Consider the following 22867-nt stretch of genomic DNA (forward strand, 5'->3'; position numbering starts at 1 on the left):
ATTGTAACCACATTATTTTCTCCTGAGCTTTCCTCCCTCCTTTTCAGATTCATTAATTTCCTTTATAGTTGAAGGCACTTTCTTTTTTCCTTCAGAATTCTCCCATCTGGAACTTTTGCTTTCCAAATAGTTTGATTTTTCTTTTTATTATATTGCCAGAAGCAGGTGAGGGTTGAGGGAGAGAGATGGTGGGAGCTATCCTAACCAAGATTCATTGTAAGCATATATAGGAATGTCACAAATAATCTCCCTGTACAACTAATAAGGAGTAACAATAAAAAGATAATGACCAAATATAAACACCTTTGAAGAACATTCATTTCTCAATCTAACTATCATTTATTTAACTATTACTTATCGCTTCATTGCCCAAAGATTTCTGTTAGAGTATATTCTCATATTTTTGAAGGACAATTGCTTCTTTGTGCCTGTAGTTATCATAATATAGACTAAAAGAAAAAATATTGTATGTGGGTGTTTTCTTACATGTCTCCTAAAATATGACTAATTTATTACTTGATATAAAAGTGAAGAGATATTCATATTTATTCTAATTTCATATGTATAAACCCAAATTATCTTATTGAAAGAAAACGTATGCTCAAATTTCATTGAGATACTTTGATTTTAAATACTTAATATGAAAGTGTTCACACTATTCATGTACTGGAAAAATATAAAATAAGTAGTTTTAATCTATAGTCAATGTCATTATTTGCACACCAACTGTCTGACTCTGCCTCGCCTAAATTAAACAGCAGATCAAATGCATTAGGTCATGTCATGTTTTGGAACAGATCCTAATACATTTTAACCCACACCCGGCTGTTTCTCCCCCACAGTGGCTTGCTCATAATTTAGCCACCCCATGTCTACACTTTATAATTTCTTTTTTCTTTTAGTTCTGCTGTTCTGAAGTATTGACTCTGCAAAAACAGACCACTAAAGGTCAGTGGTGCATAAACCAAGACAAAGGGAGGAGACAGACCAGCACTGCCTCCTGCCCTCCCCTCCTTTGCTCTCTCTCATAGCCCATGATGGCTATGGGTGAGGCCCTGATACATGCAAGGATCACACTCCTGCAACACTGTCTTGGCATATTACTCTTCCTTTCTAGATGGTCCCAATGTGAAAGTGTTCAACACCATAGCCCCCCAGAAGTGGTGATACCCTTGAGGTAACTGGCACTAGTAGAGGCATGAAGAGTCCAGGCTGGCTCTCCTACAGCCTCCACTTTGGGGGACAGAGACATTTTGTCCACATGAGGCCAAGAAGCTTTTGGTATCCAGACACCTCTCTGTGTTCGCCTACACAGACCAGGGCGCTCTTCTCGAGGACCAGCCTTATGTGCAAAATGACTGCTACTATCATGGTTATGTGGAAGGGAACCCAGAATCCCTGGTTGCTCTTAGCACCTGTTTTGGGGGCTTTCAAGGAACATTACAGATAAATGATATGCTCTATGAAATCAAGCCCAAGAGCCTTTCTGACACATTTGAACATCTAGTTTATAAGATGGACACTGATGAGACAGAAACCCACCCCAGAAGATGTGAATTAACGGAAGAAGAAATAGCACAACAACTGAAGCTTCAAGGACGTGATAAATCCATTTTGATGCAAAGTGGCTATGAGGGCTGGTGGACCCACACACGGTTTATTGAACTGGCATTGGTTGTAGACTATGAACGTTTCCTTCATCGGCAAAGTAATACATCAAAAGTGCTACAGGAATTATTCATCATTCTCAATGAAGCAAATTTAGTTTTAGCCTCACTGGATGTTGATATTGCTTTACTTGGACTTGAGATCTGGAATAAAGGAAACCCCATGCAGTGGAAAAAATAAATGCTGTCCTGCGAGAATTTTGCAAGTGGAAGAGAGCAAACCTTAATAATCGCATAGCACATGATGTAGCACATCTTTTCACAAAGCATTGTTTTGAAAAATATCTTGGCTTAGTTTATAAGAGCACTGTGTGTAATCCCACTTTTAATTGTGGAGTTGATAGTCTATTGGGAGATGACTTCCACAACATAGGACATATTGTGGCACATGAGATTGGTCATAATCTGGGTGTGGATCATGATGAACTTGGTCCATGTACCTGTGGGCAGGAAGCATGTGTAATGGCAGAAACAAATAATCTCTCTACCAAGTTCAGGAACTGCAGTTATTCTGTATTGGTGACAATTGCTGCAACAAAAAGCTGTATACTCAGTGCACCTAACATCGTGGACATCTTGCCATTGAAGCACTGTGGGAATGGCATGGTTGAAGATGGGGAGGAGTGTGACTGTGGATCCCTAAAACTGTGTACATTTGATCCATGTTGTCAGCTAAGCTGCACTCTAAAATCTGGTGCCCGCTGTGCTTCTGGGCTTTGTTGCAAAAATTGCCAATTCATGCCATCAGGCACAGTGTGTAGAGAAAAGGGCAATGCATGTGATCTTCCAGAATGGTGTAATGGAAATTCATCAAACTGTTCAGAAGATGTATATCTGCAAGACAGGATCCCTTGCCTGGGCATGGGCTACTGCTATGAAAAGAGATGTAATAACCATAATGAGCAGTGCAGGCATACTTTTGGCATTAATGCCAGGAATGCATCTTGGAGTTGCTGTAGGGAAATGAATACCCATGGTGACCGTTTTGCTAACTGTGGTATCACTAGCAATACGTTCATAAGGTGTAACAGCTCAGATGTCCTCTGTGGGAGAGTTCAGTGTGAGAATGTGACAGCAATTCCCTTTCTAAGAGAACATTCTACTGTGCATCAGACTCACTTGAATAGAGTCACCTGCTGCGGTACCAACTACCATTTGGGGATGACTATATCTGATATTGGTGATGTGAAAGATGGCACTGAGTGTGGTTTAGAACATGTGTGCATCAATAGGAAGTATGTTCACAAGTCAATTTGGAAAAGTGCTTGTTCAGTTAAGACATGCAATATGAAAGGGGTCTGCAACAATAAACATCACTGCCATTGCATCTTTGGATGGGCACCTCCCAGCTGCATGATGAATGGCTTTGGAGAAAGTGTTGATAGTGGACCACCTCCTGAGGAAGAAGTGGGAAAAAAGATGGTCAAAAGAAATGACTTCACTCTTCTTTTTTTTGATTCTTCTGGATCTTTTGGAGTTTGGTTTCTTAATTTTGTTGTGGAAGAATAGATCACTGTAGGAAAAAGAACACAAAATTCTAGTCATCTGTCAAAAACAGCAAAATCTTCAACTTCAATAAATATTCCAATCCTTAATGAAATTTCCCATGAAGTAATTTTTAGTATTCTGACAGTATAAATGATACCACTGTGTGTGTCAGAAAATGCAGAAGTTCCCTGGCATCAATGATGTTATAGGATCATGAATTTGCCATCAATTAAGGTAATATCCAGCATATTCCACCTTTCATTATTTAAGCAATTTTAGTGGATTATTTAAAATATTTGTTTTGTTATCATTTTAGAGTTATTGGGGATCGAACTCAGAGCTTTGCATTTGCTAGGCAAGTGCTCTACCACTGGAGCCACACCCCTGCCTTTTTCCTTTTTAGTCATTTCTCATAGTGTCTCCAGCTTTTTGCCTGATTCCAATCTCAGACTGTGTTCCTCCTACCTACTATCCCACAGAGCTGGGATTATATGGAGTGTACCACCATGACTACTTGTTGATTGGGATGGATATTCACCAGCTTTTTTCCCAGGCTGGCCTTGTACCACAAACTTCATGATCTCTGCCTCCCAAGTAACTGGAATTACAGGTGTGAGCCATTGCATCTGGCCTTGCTTTGGTTTTTGAAACAGGGTCCCTCTATGTAGCCAGGAATGCTAAATTTTCTTGCCTAAACCACAAGCACTGAGATTATAAGCATGTCCCACCATACCCGCTAAAATGAGTAATTCTTTTCTCTTTCTTTTTCCTCTTTTCTTTTCTTGTTCTTCTTGTTTTTAGACTTCAATTTGTTTTTTAATTTTATTTTTGAATTAGCATACATTAAAAAGACAAGAGGGTCTTATTATAATAATTTTATACATGTATACAGTGCATTTTGGGCAAGTTTACCCTCTCCATTATATTTCCATTCCCACTTTTTCAAACAGACTTTGGTGAGTTTCATTATGCTCTCTTTATATGTATATATGTTTATAATTCCACCCTTTTCATCACTCAGTATCCTTTCCTTCTCCCCTCCCCCTCCCATTGGTCTCTACCCTAGACATTTCTCCATATACATTAACATCCCATTATTATTAATACCATAATCATCATTTTAAGACCAGATCCCATAAACGAGTGAGAAATACTATATTTGGCTTTTTGAGCTTGGCTTATCTCACTGAGCATTAGAGTCTCAAATTCCAACTATTTTCCTGCAAATGACATAATTTCATTTTACTTTATGGTTGAGTAATAGTCCATTATAAATATACCATATATATGCATATGTGTACATGTATACATATAATATTTTCTTTATCAATTCTTTGGGTTTTGGCACCTTGGCTGTTTCCACAGTTTGGCTAATGTGAAGAGAACTGTAGTAAACGTGGTGCAGGTATCTTTCTTGCATATTGATTACACACTTTTGGATATATGCTCAAGAGTGCTATGTTAGGATCATAAGGTAAGTCTACTTTTAGTTTTCTGAGGAACCTCTATAGTGTTTTCCACAGTGGTTACACTAGTTTACATTCCCACCAACAGTGTATGAGGGTTTCTTTCCCCCGCCACGTATTTATCAGCAGCTGTTTATTTCTTGATGATAGCCATTCTGACTAGGCTGAGATAGGATCTTATTGATGTTTTCATTGGCTTTTCCTTTATGGATAAGGGTGTTGAACATTTCTTCATATATTTGTTAGTCTTTTGAATTTCTTCTTCTGTGGACTGTCTTTTCAAATCATTTTCCTGTGTATTGATCAGATTATTTGTTCTTTTGCCATTTAGTTTTTTGAGCTCTTTGTATATTTTGGATATCAATCCCTTATGTGTTGAATAGTTGGAGAAGACTTTTCTCCCATCTTGTGGGTTGTTTCTTGATTCTGGTAACTGTTTCTTTTGATGTGCAGTCCCATTTGTCAATTCTTGCTCTTATTTTCTGGGCAATTGAAATCCTATTTAGAAAATAATTACCTATGTATAAATCTTCCAGAGTTTTCCCTATTTTTTCTTATAGTAATTTCAAAGTTTTAGGTCTTGCACTGAGATCTTTGATCCATTTGGAGTTGATTTTTGTACAGGGCAAGAGATAGGGGTTTAATTTCAGTCTCCTGCATGTATCTGATTTTCCCATTGCCATTTGTTGAAGAGGCTATCTTTTCTCCATTGTATGTTTTTGGCTCCTTTGTGAAAAATCAGATGGCTATAGCTGTGTGGTTAGATTTCTGTCTTCTATTTTGCTTCATTTGAGTCTGTTTTTGTGTCAGTATCATGTTGTTTTTGTTACTATGACTCTGTAGTGTGATTTGAAGTCTGATACACTGCTACCTCCAGCATTGCTCTGTTTGCTCTGAACTGCTTTTGCTATCCAGGGTCTTTTATGTTTCGATATGAATTTTAGAATTATTTGTGTATTTATGTGAAGAATGACATTGGGATTTTGATGAACTCTGAAATTAATCTGTGGGTCACTTTTGGTAGTATAACCATTTCCAATGCCAATCCATGAGCATCTTCTGTCTTCTTCAATTTCCTTCTTCAATATTTTATAGAACTTGGTTAAGTTTATCCTTGGATGTTTCTTTTTAGTTTATTGTGAATGGAATTATTTTCCTGAGTTCTTTCCTAACCTGTTCATTGTTGGTATATAGAAAATCTATTGATTTTTGTATGTTGTTTTTATATCCTGCTATGCTGCTGAAAGTTTTTAGCAGATCTAGGAGTTTTTTATTGGATTTTTTGGAGTCTTGTAAATATAGAGTCACACCATTTGCAAATAGTGATGATTTGATTTCTTTTCCTATTTGAATCACTTTTACTTCTTTTTCTTGCTTTATTGCTCTGGCTAGGAATTCCAATACTATATTGAATAAGAGTGGAGAAAGTGGATACCCTTGTCTTGTTCCTGACTTTGAAGGAAATGATTTCGGTTTTTCCCCATTTAGTATGATGTTGGCTATAGGTTTGTCATCTACAGTCCTTATTGCGCTGAGGTATTTTCCTCCTAATCCTAGTTTCTCAGAGCTTTTATTGTAAAAGGATGTTGAATTTTGCCAATAGCCTTTTCTACATCTGGGATGATCATGTGATTTTTCTCTTAATTCTGTTTATATGCTTTACATATTGATTTATGTATGTTGAATCATCCATGGATTCCTGGAATGGAGCCAATGACATGTTGTATGATCTTTTTGATGTGTTGTTGAATTTGGTTTGCAAGTATTTTATTACAAATTTTTTCATCTATGTTCTTTAAAAAGATTGGTCTACAGTTCTCTTCTTTTGCTGTGTTTCTGTCTGGTTTTGGAATGGTTTAATACTGGCTTCACAAAATGAATTTGATAATGTTCCTTCCCTTTGTATTACATGGAAAAATTTGGTCTGGTAGAAGTCAGCAGTGAATTCATCAGATCTCAGGCTTTTCTTTGTTGTGAGGCTCTATTACTGTTTTAGTATCATTGTTTGCTATAGCGCTACTTAAATGGCTTATATCTTCTTGGTTTAATTTTTGTAGGCCAAATGCTTCTAAACATTTATCCATTTCTTCTAGAGTCTCAAGTTTGTTTGAATGTAAGTTTTCATGATCCTGTTGTTTTCATTGTTGTTTGTCATGATTTCCTCCTTTTCATCTCTAATTTTATTAATCTGTGTCTCTTCTCTCCTACTTCTAGTCATATTGGCTGACGGGTTTATCAATTGTTTTTTTATCTTTTCAAAAATCAACTTTTTGTTTCATTGATTCTTTGTATAGCTGATTTTTTGTCTCTGTCTCATTAATATCTGTCCTAATTTTTCTCATTTCTTCTCATCTGCTAATTTTGGGTTTGCCTTGTTCTCAAATTTCTAGGAATTTGGGTCCATCATTATGTTATTTACTTGAGATGTCTCTTTTTTCTAATGTAGGCACTCATAGTCATAAACTTTTCTTTTAGTATTGCTTTTACTGTGTCCCAAAGATTCTGGTAGGCCATATTTTCATTTTCATTAGATTCTAGGAAATTTTGGATTTCCTCCCTTATTTCTTCAGTGATCCACTGGTCATTCAAAAATATTTTGTTCAGTTTCCATGTATTTGAATATGTTATGTAGTTTCTTTTACTATTGCAGTTTAGTTTTATTCTATTCTGATCTGATAGAATACAGGGAGTTTCAATTTTATTATACTTGCTAAGACTTAATTTGTGTTCTAAGATATGGTCTATTTTAGAGAAAATTCCATGGGCTGTCTAGAAGAATGTGTGTTGTATAGTACCTAGTTGAAACACTCTGTAAATGCCGGCTGCCAAGTCCATTTTATCTACTGTGTTGTATAATTCTGAGGCTTCCTTATTGACCTTATTGATTTTTTTTGTGTGTGGATGGCCTAGCTACTGATGAAATTTGGGTATAGAAGTCTCTCACTATCATTGTGTTAGTCTACCAGTGTTTTGAAGTCTAGTAATCTTTATTTAATGAAGCTGGATGTACCAATATTTGGTACATATATATTAACAGTTGTTTTTTCCCTCTTGACTGACTATTCCCTGACAAAGAAGTAACCTTCTTTGTCTCTTCTGACTTATCTTTGTTTGAAGTTTACTTTATCAAGTATGAGTATAGCTATTGCTACTTGCTTTCAGGTAAATTTGCTTGGTAGATCTTTTCCATACTTTCATTCTAAGCCAATGATTGTTTTTGTCAGTGAGATCCATTTCTTGTAGGCAACAAATGATCAGGTTTTGCTTTTTCCCTCTAACCTGTTATTCTATGCCTTTTGATTGCAGAATTGAGGCCATTAAAATTCAGTGTTAATATTGAAATATATGTAGTAATTCATGCCATTTTTATTGTTTTTGTAGTTTTTTTGATTCTTTTCTATTCTGCATTTGCTTGTTACTCATCTGATGAGTTTTTTTTCTCATATTTTCATGGTTATCTATACCTTCTTCCTCTGTATGTAGAATTCCTTTGGATATGTTCTGCTGTGCTCTTTTGTTGGACATAAATTGCTTTAATCATCCTAGGAGGTTTTTCTTTCTCCTTCAGTTATGAATGACAGCTTTGATGGGTATAGTAATCTGGGTTGGCAGTTATTTTCTTTCAATGCTTAACATACCTCACTTCACGCCCTTTCCTTATTCTTCATACATAATGTTTTAACTACGATATGTCCTGAAGTAGTTCTTTTCTGTTCTGTTTTTGTCTTTTGGGTGTCCTAAAAGCCTCCTGTACCTGATTGGCTGTCTCTTTCTCAAGACTTGAGGAAAATTCTCCTATAATTTTTGAAAATGGTGCTGTTCTGCAGTGAAACCCTGGCACAGGGGCTTGCTCTAGCCAGGGAGGACAGGGCCACCAACCACCATAACCTTCACTGCCTTAGCTCCTTATGGTGCTTTACTTTCTCAGCTCACCATTATCAAAGCTTCTGCTTTTCCTTTTCTTGGCTGTCTCTCTCCCAACACTCTGATTGAGTATCCCAGAACTTCCTGGGGTGAAACTATTCCTTGGTTTTCTGGGCTGGCTCCGTCTCAAAGCCTGCCTGGTCACCAGCAATTTGGGGAGCTCCTGTAACCTTAGCTCTCTGCCAGAGGACGCAAAATGCTTTGTTTTTTAAATTGTCCTCAGGCAATGAAGCTGCTTCCATAGATTAGGGCAGGACCTATGAACTCGGGACCTTTTGCTACTTCCCAAGCTGTACCAGGAGCCCTGAGATTATCCAAGTCAAAACCTCTTCTCCCACTTCTCATCGCCTCTGGTGGCAATCTTTCACTGGACACTGTAGCAACAGTCCCAGAACTCCCTGAGCTGCAATTTTTCTAGTCTCCTGGATGGCTTAATCTTAGAGGTTGCCTGTCTACACGCACCTAAGATCTCTGACAACAGAGGCTACGTGATTGTTTTTTAACTTTTCCTCAAACAATGGAGCTGCTCAAACTAAGTAGCATGGGCACTCCTCCCTTCCCAAGCCCCTATCAACTTCTCTGCTTGCCCCAAGTCAAAGCCTCTCCCTCTCCATGAGCATCTTATGGCTGTACCCTCTCAGATACTTGGTCAGGTTTCTCAAGATGCTCTGAGCTGCAGTTGTCCCTTGTTTTCAAGACCCTCCAAGCACCCTAGTCTCAATCAGGAGGCTCTCTCTCTGAAGATGGCACTTTGCTGCAGCAATCTACACTTTGGAGAATGAAAGTGTGTCTTGTCCGATGTTGGCCTCTTGTGCTGGAGAAGTCGCTGTCTCATCTAATCTCTTCAGTGGAGTTAAAGTTTGTGGGAGGTGTGATTTTTGTCCCACAGGTAGGTCTGCCAGTCTGCCACAGAAACCACCTGTGTTACTTTGTGGTGGAGGATTGGACTTCTGTGCCCCTCTCCAGGGGAGCTGGGGCTGGAACCCCAAACTGTTTACTAATTTATTCTGTCATCTTTCTGTTTTGCTGTGTTTTTCAGCTGTCCTTTCCCCTCTTTCTTGGTTCTCAGTGCTCTTCCTTTCTTTTGCTCTTCTGAACATAGTCTCTCCTTTGTTGTTCAGACTCTTCTCATTCACAAAGTGTGTAACAGAAAGCTCCTACTCCTCCACCCTTTTGCCCGCTTCTTTTTTTTTTAATGTGATGTTGTGGTATGAACCCCAGACTTTGTACATATTAGGAAGCACTCTACTGCTGAGCTACATCCCAGACCAAGTCCTAGTGATGTATTTTTAATGAATGTAGTCCATTCGTGTTTTCTGAGCAAAGGCTCAGTTTATGGGTAGTGTGTGTGTGTGTGTTTTCATTTGGTGCCTCTTAATTCCAAACTACCTTCCCACAGAGAAAAGGCGTACCTATAAATAACCTTTCATCTTTGCTAGTCCTCTTAAATATTTTTTTTCCTAAAAGGGAAGCAGAAGGAGACTGGAATCTGAATAAATTGAATGGTTGAAGCTCATGTCGGCATAGCCTTAGTAAGAGCTCTAGGTAGTGATTTTCAGTATGCACAATATGTGATGTATATCTAATAACTCCAGAGCAACTGCATTATCAGCCCCAGAGACCCAGAACAACTACCAAACCACTCACCCACATAGTTCTGGGTCCCAAGTCTCTGAGCCCTGCACCAAATCCCAGAAGTTCCATCTCCAAGCTAGCTGTACCCTCTCCTCAGAGTTTAGAGTACTACAGTTATGTGACCAACTCTAAATCTCTGGGTATGAATATCCTTCAACATCTTCCATTTGATCCCTGGCCCCAGTGGTGACAGCTATACCTTCTAGTTTAAAACTTGTGGTCATCTCAGGCATGTGGTTTCTTATTATGTGACTAATATCTGAATGGTACAGTACTTACCTTGGTTCAATATAGTACTAATAAGGAATCAGACACCAGAAGATTTTAAAGTTTTTCACCATTGCCCTCTTCCATCTTAGGGAAATGGTTTAAACTTAAGTAGAATTTCTTTAAGACAGTAAGCAGACGATAAATAGCACTTGCCACTCAACTCCTTTGCAACTTTCTTTTTAAAATAGGATAAAGAATACGCTTACAATTGTATGTTAGATGTAATAATAAATGATGCTTTCTCTGGAATTAAAACCAAAAATTCCCAATTAAAACTTATAAAACCATATATTAAAGGTAACAGAGAGCTGTGCTTACAAGGAGAACTAGACAAATTAAAACAAGGTAATTCTGAAATGAATTGCATGGTGACCTGTATTATTCCCTCTTGAGTACCTGCCAGCACTGCATATGAATAGGAAATGAGGTTTGGTCCAGTGAGAGGAGAGGGCCTTTGCTCAAGACAGAGAAACCCCAATGTTCTTAGTACTACAAAGGGATAGATTCATGAATTAGGCATTTCGGGGGCTTCAATTTCTTATCATTTTCTCCCGTTACATTTGTTAAATTCAAGGATTTTTATGGAATCTTGCTGAACAAGTCTGAGATTTCTAAGTGGATATGTTTGTAAATCATGGTCTGTTCTGAACATAGGTCATACTAAAAGGGAGCTTGTCTCAGTTCAGACTCAGTTTCTCTATTAGAATGCTTACTTGGTTTTTTACTTATATTTGGTAAGAAGGTTGAGAGCTAAACAGTGATCTTTTGAATGACAGATTATGATGGTCAGTTTCATGATGCTGTGATGAAATACCAGGAATTCAACTCAAAAGTAAGAAGATTTATTTTGGCTTATGGTTTCTGAGGTTTCAGTCCATATCCATTACCTCTGTGTTTCTGGGTCTATGCAGACCATTGTAGTGGAGAGAGCATCGTGGTACAAAGCTACTCACCCCATGGTGGCCAGAAAAGACACAGAGAGAATCAGGAAGAGACCTGGGACAAGATATAACCCCAAGGACACATCCCCAATGACTTACTTCCTCCAATTAGGGCTCACTTTTATAGTTCCTCTTCTCTCAATATTCTATTCAAAATTTGACTCTATCAAAAGAATAATTAACTAGGTCAGAGTCTTCTTGTTTTGATGGTGTCTTGAATCTGTCTCACAGACACACCAAGAGATGTGCTTTATAAATCGCCTAGTTATCTGTCAATCCAATAAGGAAGACAGTCAATATTAACTACACTTACAGATATAGTAAGCTCTTACTTATTCTACACATAAACTTATGAGAATAATGTGCAACTAATATTTTTGGTGTGTTAATCCATACAATATCTTAAATGTAGTCTTCTAAAATTATCTTCAGTCAAAATGCCAGTTAGCCAATTTACCTATGAAATTTATTCCTGTATTATTATTAATTCATCTGTCTCTTTCTCTAAATTCTGGTTTTACCTGTTGATACAGGCAATAGTTTTCCAGAATAGATAAAACATATTTATGTGCAAATATGTAATGTCTCTGAGTCATTCATTGACCTTAGAAAGAAAGATACCAATGATTACCGAAGTCTGAATTCCTTATGTAATTTCTGAGATGGGTTTGAGCTTTCTAGAACCTGGAGAATATCAAGTATTATGCAATATTGTTCAATGTTGAGATAAACTGGGACTGGGGAAGCAATATTCGAAAGGATACACGATGTAAGTTGTCTATACTGTGTGGAGAAACAGATGGAACGGGAGTAAAGAAATCAGATGTTTTTCATATTCAACAGTTACTAGATCACAGTACACAAGGGTAAGGAATTCAGGCTTACTTATATTGAAGAGTGAGAAGAAATAAAATTTGTTTGAGATGGTAGGAGCCCAGTAGGGAGGAATCTTGGTCAGTTGCCAAGTTCTATAGACTGAGAGGCTCTTGTTGCTAGGCAGCTAAATCTAGAACTTAATCCAATGATAGACAATTGAAGGAGGGGATTTGTATAATATTTCTCTTGGTTGTGAGGTCTCATATAAAAATCATTGTTCATGTGATAGTTGTTGCAAAGAAGTCATGAGGCCTGGTATCAATATTAAGAATCATGGTAATCATCACTTCATCTGTTGGTAAGTCCATTCAAGAGTGTAACTATAAGGTTGGAAACACAAATAATTAGTACATGAACACATGCACAGACACCAAAATTCTTTGCCAATTGTCCAGATCTTGGGGAAAATTATACTCTTTATTATTTTTTTACTCTCTTCTATTTATTTAGTTGGGAGCCACTAATCTTTTTAATTTGTTGTAACTCATAGTTTGAAAAACATAGGGTGAAACTATGATACAGAACATGAATAGGGGTCAGTGGCTAAAGATATTTGAGGATGAATTGTCACAGTAAAATCAAACAGACACCAGCACTGTATGTGTTGTCCACAGGCATGAATACAGTGAAGGTATGGATAAGGTTATTGGTGGAGAAAAATTAGTAGGCATCCAATTTGTTGAGATTGGTAAAGGATTGATTTAGGAATTTAGTGCAAAACAAGAAGAAAAGGAAGTAGTGGTCTCTTCAGACATGCATTTGGAAGTAGCTTTAGCAGTAAAAGAAAATTATAACTGAATATCGGTCTGTATGACTGCTGAGAATTCTGAAAGTGGAAATCATCTCTATATATTTATGTATATTTAAGTAAGCAAAATATTTCACCTTAACAGAGTGTTAACAGGAAAGATACTTTTTGTTGCTTTTTAGGAAAAGAAATTTCCATAAGTGACAGGAAAATGATTTTAGAGGGAGAAGGTCAAAGAACTTAGAATCAAGATAAAGGAAAACTTCAGGTGAAATGGGTCCTTTGTCCAGAAGATGGTAGGTGCTGAATCTGGCATCTTTCATTTTTGTAATCCCTACTGTGGAAAGTGGTGCTTGATCAATGTGATTTTTATCCTTCAGGGCAAATTTCATTTTTCACAGTTGTTTTTCTCCCAAACATTCCTATGATTCTTAATCTCAGTACTTTAATGATCTCATGAGCCCTGTGAATACTTGCACTAGTCAATGCAAGTATTGTCAATAGTCAATGTAAAATGTTCAATGCAAGTTTACAGATATCTCAAGTATATATTTTTACTAGCTATTCTGCACAAATTGATGGTCCAGATCATTAATTTAACAGTTTTATACCTTCCATTTGTGTTCCACCACTGTGTACCATAGTATCTGCATATTATTCAGATTTAATAATATTTTACTTAAGAAGAAAGCAACACATCACTATTGTAAGCCTGGCACTGTGCCAGATTGGCCAAATCTCATTTTCACAAGTACACAGTAGTACATTTGCATTATTGAGACAAATTATTATAATTGAATTTTTATATGAGATGTGTACCAGTGTTTTTATTTCTGAGATAAATCTATTTGAAGGTTAATCCTTACAATCTTAAATATCCACATTTTGATACCTTTGTCCCATTACAACCACATTTTCTTCCCCAGAGCTTTCCTCCATCCTTTTGAGGTATTTTGATTTCCTTCTCATTTCTGAAGGCACTTAGTTTTGACTTCAGAATTCTCCCATCCCCAACTTTTGCTTTCCCAGCTACTTTGATTTCTTTTTCAGTATATGACCAGGAGGTTAGAAAAATGTTATACTTATGAGTATAGTCAAATATAAACGCCTTTGGAGCACATTCATCTATCAACTAAAAGTACACCTCCCTTCTGATTCCACTACTGTGTTTTGCCTTATTGATTCAAGATTTCCATTATAGTAGATTCAAATACTTTTGAATTACAATTATTGCTTTGAGTCTGTATTACCGAGGGAAAAAAAAAAGACTAAGAAAAAAAATATTGAGTGTTTTATTACAGATCTCCTAAAAACATGACTAATTATTTAAAATTGAAAGGAAGAAATATTGATATTTATTCCAGTTTAATAATGCATAAATAAAAATTCCCACATCAAAACAAGGTTTATGCTGAATCTTATTAAAATACCTTGGTTTTAAATGTTTTTTGTGGAAATGTTTCCATATATACATATATTTGGAGAACATTGAAATGACTATGAAAGGAATCCACATGTGCTTCATTCAGGTTCGGGATTATTAACTTGTGGCCAACTGCAGGTCTTTGAGCACGAATAAAGTGTTAGTTAAGTGAGACTCTGACTCACCTAAATGAAACAGCAAATCCCAGGTACTATATCAAGTCCTGTCTTGGTCCAAATGCTATTACATTTTAAGCCACATCATCCATCCTTTTTCTCCACCTTGGCTTACTTATAATTTCTCCACTTCAATGTGTGCCCTTCCTTTTATTTTTCTTGTAGGGCTACTGCTCTGAAAATTGACTGTACCAAAAACAGACCATTAAAGGTCAGTGCTGCATAAACCAAGACAAAGGGAGAAGAAAGGCCAGCACTGCCTCCTGCCCTCCCCTCCTTTGCTGTCTCATAGCTCATGATGGCTCTGGGTCAGGCCCTGGTGCACCTGAGGATCACTCTCCTGCATCTCTGGCTGGGTGTATTACTACTTCTTTCTGGATGGTCCCAATCTGCACATATTCAACACCATAGTCCCCCAGAAGTAGTGATACCCTTGAGGGTAACTGGCACAAGTAAAGACATGGGGACTCAAAACTGGCTCTCCTACAGCCTCCACTTTGGGGGACAGAGATATTTTGTCCACATGAAGGCCAAGAAGCTTTTGGTATCCAAACACCTCTCTGTGTTCACCTACACAGATCAGGGCGCTCTTCTCGAGGACCAGCCTTATGTGCAAAATGACTGCTACTATCATGGTTATGTGGAAGGGAACCCAGAATCCCTGGTTGCTCTTAGCACCTGTTTTGGGGGCTTTCAAGGAACACTACAGATAAATGATATGCTCTATGAAATCAAGCCCAAGAGCCTTTCTGACACATTTGAACATCTAGTTTATAAGATGGATACTGATGAGACAGAAATCCACCCCAGAAGATGTGCATTAACGGAAGAAGAAATAGCACGACAACTGAAGCTTCAAGGACGTGATAAATCCATTTTGATGCAAAGTGGCTATGAGGGCTGGTGGACCCACACACGGTTTATTGAACTGGCATTGGTTGTAGACTATGAACGTTTCCTTCATCGGCAAAGTAATACATCAAAAGTGCTACAGGAATTATTCATCATTCTCAATGAAGCAAATTTAGTTTTAGCCTCACTGGATGTTGATATTGCTTTACTTGGACTTGAGATCTGGAATAAAGGAAACCCCATGCTACTGGAAGAAATATTTCCTGTCCTGCGAGAATTTTGCAAGTGGAAGAGAGCAAACCTTAATAATCGCATACCACATGATGTAGCACATCTTTTCGCAAAGCATAATTTTGGTATATATCTTGGTGTAGCTTATAAGAGCACTGTGTGTAATCCCACTTTTAGTTGTGGAGTTGATAGTCTTTTGGGAGATGATTTCCATAGCATTGGCCACATTGTAGCACATGAGCTCGGTCATAATCTGGGAATGGATCATGATGACCATGCTCCATGTACCTGTGGGCAGGAAGAGTGTGTAATGACTCCCATAGAAAATCTGTCTACAAAATTCAGCAACTGCAGTTATTCTGTATTGGTGAAAATTGATGCAACAAAAAGCTGTATACTCAGTGCACCCAATGTTGCGGACATCTTGCCATTGAAGCACTGTGGGAATGGCATGGTTGAAGATGGGGAGGAGTGTGACTGTGGATCCTTAAAAATGTGTAAAAACGATCCATGTTGTCAGCTAGGCTGCACTCTAAAATCTGGTGCCCGCTGTGCTTCTGGGCTTTGTTGCAAAAATTGCCAATTCATGCCATCAGGCACAGTGTGTAGAGAACAGGGCAATGTATGTGATCTTCCAGAATGGTGTAATGGAACTTCACAGGACTGTCCAGAAGATGTTTATCTGCAGGATGGCAGTCCTTGCCTAGGCATGGGCTTCTGCTATGAAAAGAGATGTAATATCCATGATGAGCAGTGTAGGCAGATTTTTGGCATTAATGCCAGGAGTGCATCTCGGAGTTGCTATAGGGAAATGAACACCAGAGGTGACCGTTTTGGTAACTGCGGAATAAGTCGCGATACATACATAAAGTGTAATAGCTCAGATATCCTCTGTGGGAGAATTCAGTGTGATAACGTGGCAGAAATTCCCTTTTTAAGAGAACACTCTACTGTGCATCGGACTCAATTCAATGAGTTCACATGCTGGGGTATTGACTACCATTCAGGAATGAGCATACCTGATATTGGTGATGTGAAAGATGGCACAGAGTGTAGTCCACTACATGTGTGCATGAACAGGAAGTGTGTTCACAAGTCAGTTTGGACAAGTGATTGTTCACCAAATACTTGCAATATGAAAGGGGTCTGCAACAATAAACATCACTGCCATTGCAACTTTGGATCTGGTCCCCCCAACTGCCTGATAAATGGCTCTGGAGGTAGTGTTGACAGTGGCCCTCCTCCTGAGACAAATGAAGGATTGGCCAGAAGTTACTTTAATCTACTTTTTTGGATTCCTTTTTGGGTTTTATTTTTGTGTTTGTTAGTTTTGCTGTGGAAGAGGCATACAGCATCTAAGAAAGAAGGGGAAGCTCCAACTTCTGTCTAATAGCAAAATCTTCAGCTGCAGTAAATAATTCCAATCCTCAATGAAACTTTACATGTATTTATTTTTAGTGTCCTGCATGCATCAAAACCATGGAAACACAGAGATCAATAATGATAGGATCTTGAACTTTCAACATTAAATGTAATCCTAACACAGTCTCACTTCTCATTATTTAAGCAATTTGAGTGGATTATTTTAGGGTTTGTTTGCTTGTTGGCTTTACCAGGGATTGAACTCTAGGCAAATGCTTTACCACTTGAACCTCATCCCTAGACCTTTTGCTTTGAGTTATTTTTCCAATAGTGTATTCCACTTTTTTCCTGGTCCAGCCTTGGTCTGCTGTCCTCTTATTTACTTCTAACATGTAGTTGGAATTATATGGTGTGTACCAGCATGTCTGACTGATTTATTTGTTGAGATTGGGTTTGCTAACTTTTTCCCAGGACTGACTTAAACCATAGTCCTTCTGATCTCTACCTCCCATGTAACTGGAATTACAGACACAAGCTACTGCACCTGACCTTGCTATGCTTTTTGGAGACAGGTTCTCACTATATAGCCCAGAATGGCTGGGGCCTGCAAGCTTCTTGCCTAAGTCTCACAAGTACTGACATTTCAGGAATGCCCCCCTCCCACTCCACTAGAAAGAATTATTCTTTCTTTTTTCCCCCTTCTTTTCCTTTCTTTTTATTTTTTTATTTTTTTTCCCAGTCATTGTTTTTATTATCAGTTCTCAGGAAATTATAGTAGAAAACCAGTGGATACAAATACACCAATTACTGAAATCATATGCATACATTCCTTTTATAAATGAAAAAATGACATTCTAATATTTGTTATCAGTTACTTATGAACATGATTATGATCTGCATTGCAAAAGCCAGATAAACTCTGGTAAACCAATATAAACAACTTTCAAAGCTAAGGACAAGATGTGATAGGATATATCATTCAAGAGTTCCTCAGCAAAAACAAGTAGTAAAAGGAAGTCAGAGAGAAGAGAGAGCTGACAATGATCAAGAAAAAAAAAAGAGCATGATATAGTTAACAGTGTCAGAAAGGACACCAGCAAATTACAAGGTTTGAGAAATTTTTACAAAGTTCTTAAATGCAAAGCCAATCAAAAGTAAGTTTCTAATTCTTTCCCAACATTATTTGTAAGTATCAGCTAAAGTAACAGACAGTACTTCCAAACTTTCCTACTTTCTTACATAGTTCCTTTACTAACTTTAACTCTGCCTTCTACTTTCCTCACCTTTTCAAATAGCAAATGCATTTTAATTTCCTGCTCTTAAGTGGATCATTGTATTTCTAAGAGTAGTTGTGGCTAAGAAGGTCTTCTGGGACATGAAAAACTAGAAACCATTAATATATGTTCTGATAACCTTCTATCTTAGAGTCCTACTCATACTACTAATAGGTACCATTCTAAAGGACCCTCAATGTTTTGAGAACTACACTAGGTATTTCTTCAATGATCAAATAAGTCATTTTATGCTAAAACTCAGAAAGCAAAAGCTCTCCAAAATTTCATAGCTGGGAGGGTAGCCTGAGGTAACTCAAGCCCAGTTAGTTCAACTCAGAAGCCTATGTCATCTTCCATATGTCACTATCTTTATCATTGCAAACATGAGTGACAGCAATAGTCCTTAAACTGCAAATAAGAGATACATACTGGCTAGCATGTAGTATTGCTAACTCAGAGAAGCAAAGTTTTGCTAGCTTTCGGCCATGGGTTAACAAAAAAAAAAAAAATTTGTCTGAATGATTTTTTGATAACCCTGCAGTAACTCTGCATCTTTACACCAGCAAAACATCCTTGTAACCAAGCTACCATCGAGAATAAAATGCATTTTAAAGTGATATAAGGCTATAAATATAATAGTTTGGAATTTAACCAAAGTTTGCTCTACGTTCTCTGGCAAAAATTTTTCATAAGCATTAGACAGTTCAAGCTTAAAAACAAAAACAAAAAATCCACACAATTACTTAAAGCAACATTCAAAAGAATTCATTAACAGCTATGCAATTAATAGCCCTACAAACACAACTATGAATCAGTTTAATTTTTTTAACATGCATTTTAATTAATAAGCCCCTTTTTTGTTTGTTTTTGGTTTTTTTGTTTGTTTGTTTTTTTACCTGTACTGTTTTTAACTGTTGGGTCTGTAACACAGAGCGCTGAGTTGTAGTATTAATCAGTTGACTTCCTGGGGTCAATGCTGAGACACCAATGACAGGTTTCACCTCTGGCCTCCCTCCAATGGTAACTACTTTAATTTGCTGCGGTGGTAACTTAGCATCTCCTCACTGGGCCTGAGTTGTAACTTTCTGAGCCTGGGGTAGTTGGCTATGGGGTAGTGCTAAAACAATTGGTGAACCAGACTTGCCCAAAGTTGTTAAAATTAACTTCTGTCCATCTGGTTTAAGGGTCTGGTTGTCAAGTTTAAGATCAGATGTCTGTGATACTTTGTTTAAAATAATCTGATTGGCTGATATAGTCACAGGAGTCTGAGCACCAAGTTTTTGAAGGCCACTTGGAAAAGTTGGTTTCACTGTGGTATAGGTCGAAGTGGCATGACATTCCTCTCATGTTCCAAAGGAACAGAATCTGCTTTAGTAATTGTGGTATTCACTGCAACTTGGTTAGTGTGGTTACTGTACACTGTGATTGGTTCCGTGGAAAGGGCGTGGCTGTAGAGTCACCAGTAGAATTTATGTTGACAATTTCTTCCAGTTCTGTCTCCATAGGAATTGGGGATGAAACAATAACAGCCTCAATACTATCATCATCCACTAAAGTTATACCAGTGTCCATTATCTCCTCTGGAAGCAAACTATTCACCTCAGCTGGCACCACCTCCATGATCTTCTCCTGCTAGAAAGGTGATCAGGTGCAAAGCCGGCGGCGCCGCCGCCTCCTTCTCGCGCTGCGCTCCCCGGGCTCCCAGCAGCCGCGGCGGCGGCGGCGGCGGCGCCTCCGAGACACAAACCCGGGTTTGTTCAAAATCACGCGCCCAGCGCCATTCCACCGCCGCATCCCCTCTTTTTATTTTTTTAAAAAACATGATGTTGGGGTTTGAACCCCAGATATCACACATGTTAGGCAAGCACTCTATCCTTGAGCTCCATCCCCAGACCTACCACTGTGTCCTTACTGGTGCAGTCCACATGGTCTCTCTTTTGGGCTGGCTCTGCTCACTCCAGAAGCTTTCCTTGCTAGAGGTTCCAACTTCCTGTCATCTCCAGCTTCCTGGGGTCACTACCGGATCTTTGCCTTCACTCTTATACCTTCATATGTTGCCCACTCAGAGACTCCCTGCAGGGACTCTGACCCTGCTACACATTACCTGGCCTTCCATGATTTCCCTGGTAACTCTTGCATACTGGATGCTTGCAAAATCAGCATCATATGGATGACACCAAGGCCTGCCACCAGCTGCAGCAGGGCCCCCATACCATGGTTGTAGTGACCTCTGAGTTGCTAGACATGGTGAAATGAATGCTAGGGAAACAACTTCCTATGTAGTCCTAAGTGAGCAGTGTACCCTGGCATAGCTCTTTTTGTCTAGGGAATCTTTCAATTGAGTTTACATTTTTATACCCTGGAGCATGTGGTCTTTCTTGATGATTCCTGAGATGTTCTGCAAGGCTTATTTCCTGTTGTCCTGGTGCGAAGTACTACTTATCATCTGTGTTAATCTTTTCAGAAACCATAGCTTCCTTAGCCAAACCTTTAGCCAGAATTTTCTGACCAAAACATAAATTTGTCAAATCTTTTTATAGCAGTTTGCACCTACTTCTCACTGTAAACCTGGCTAAAAGTAGCTAGTGATATCTATGCTAAAGCCTGAATATTGTACTGCCTTGTACTCTCTTCTACCAGATACATTAGTCTGGCACCATTAAACTCAACCTCTCACAAATTCTTAGGATGCAGACAAAATGTAGACAAGTTCTTTGCCAGAATGCAACCCACAAGGCCTCTAGTTTAATTTCCAGTTGTGCACCTGTTGTTCCCATCTGAAACCGCATGGGGACAGTCTTTATTTCCTGCATTTCTACCGGAATTCTGGCCTTCTGAGCTACTACCAGAATCCCCTATTAGACTCTGAAGTCTAGGATTTCACTTGCCAATTTCTTGAAACTTTTCCAAACTCTTCACACAAAAACATAAATCTTCACACAAAGGCTTATTTTTTTGGTTAACAGTTTCAGAGGTTTCAAGGACTATTGCCATAGACCACAAGCCAGATTGAGTATCGTGGTAATGGGAGAATAGTGCAGAAGCTGCTTACGTCAAGGTAGCTGGAAAACAGAAAGAATCAGGAAGGGGCCTGGGACAAGACACAGCTCTGAGGACATCCCTCCAGTGACCTCCTTTCTCCAATGAGACCACACCTTCCACAGTTCCTCCAACCCCCAATAGTCTCCTCAAATTTTGAATCAATCTGTGAATTAAATCATTCATTGAGCAACAGTCCTCATGAACTAATTGTCTCTAGAAGTGCCCTTAGAGGAGTGCTTTACTAATCCCTTAGGTGTTACTAGATCCAAACTGAAACTCAAGATTAATCATCACAGAGATTAATCCCCAAAACTTTTAAAATCTGTACTCCCAGTAAAAGTATAAATGCGTGTATCTGAACAGTTCCATATAAGTAAAGGAGAATGAGAAAGTTATTGAAAAACTCACTCACCTCTGATGTAAATTAATCCATGAATGATGTGGGTAATCAGTTCTTTAGTGTGTCTTTCTAATAGAGGAATATGGAAGAATCTCTAAGAGAACTACCTGGAGATTCTATGAAAGTTTTTTTTTACACATAATGACCTACATACAATAAAAAATGACCTACATACAATAAAATTATCTATCTATCTGTATGTATGTATGTATGTATGCTGTGGTGGTTTGTCTGTCTTCTTTAAAACTAGTATCTAATTTTCAATGTAAAATTATTATGAGGTAGGGCCTCAACAAGATATTTTGACAGGGCCCCTAGACTGATTAAGGCAACTATAATGGAAGCGGGTGGTTATTGCAGGACTCCGTTTGTTATGAAGCTAGTGTCTTCTCTTTCATGTGCCCCCTCTTGCCTTTCTCTGTGCCACTAGGGAATAATGCTCCAGAAAGCACCTCAGACTTAGAGTTTCCATCCTCTAGTACTGTAAGTAACACAATTCTTTTTCCCATAACTTATCCCAAAGGTGTATTTCTATTATAACAATGGAAAACAGTAAAACAAAAAACTATTACCAAGAGTGAAGTTACTGCTATAACTGTTAGGAACTAGCTTGATCTTAGGCAGTTAGGGTTGGGGGCTATAAAGTTGCAATTAAAGTAAGAAATTATGTTACCAGAAAAATAGCACTGGTAGATACCTTGGTTTTTGCATCTGGCAGGAGAATTCAAGTAAGATGCAAAGATTATAATAAAAATATTAACCAAGTGCATTAGGAAAGGAGAGGCAGACTGAGGGTGGGTTGCCTCAAGGGAGAGAAAGATAGGTTAGGCTTTAAGGTTGGAATGTGTATTATAGAAATTTAGCTTTGGGTTTATTTGGCCCCTAGGATGATTTTCTGGGTTTGGGTCTTTGTCTTGTTAAATGAGAGAGATTGCCTGTGTAAACTACCAGTTCCTGCTCTAATTGCTAGTGAGTTTCTGTCTGAAATGCCTAACCTCTGCTCTATCCAGCTCCTAGGTCTGGGTCTTTATTTTGTTAAACACACCTGAGTAAACTCCCAGCACCAGGCCTAGCTGATGTTTAAGATGGAGA

General features: G+C 38.2%; 2 protein-coding genes across 2 annotated transcripts in view; both read left to right on the forward strand.

Moving 5' to 3' along the window:
• The window catches only part of LOC109696324 (disintegrin and metalloproteinase domain-containing protein 25-like), a 48292-nt gene extending 31059 nt beyond the window's left edge, over nt 1-17233 (forward strand). The window contains exon 2 of the mRNA XM_074053444.1: nt 14780-17233. Within this exon, the coding sequence (XP_073909545.1) occupies nt 14910-17087 (2178 nt within the window). The 5' untranslated portion in view covers nt 14780-14909 and the 3' untranslated portion in view covers nt 17088-17233. The remainder of the gene's footprint in view (nt 1-14779) is intronic.
• On the forward strand, nt 1038-3176 carry LOC109696325 (disintegrin and metalloproteinase domain-containing protein 25-like). Its single transcript, XM_074053318.1, is given in 4 exon segments — nt 1038-1173; nt 1176-1265; nt 1268-1840; nt 1843-3176. Coding segments are annotated over 4 exon segments (2133 nt in total).
• Nucleotides 17234-22867: the final 5634 nt, after the last annotated feature.

Source organism: Castor canadensis, chromosome 14 (assembly GCF_047511655.1).
Source record: "Castor canadensis chromosome 14, mCasCan1.hap1v2, whole genome shotgun sequence".
NCBI classification, from domain to species: Eukaryota; Metazoa; Chordata; class Mammalia; order Rodentia; family Castoridae; genus Castor; species Castor canadensis.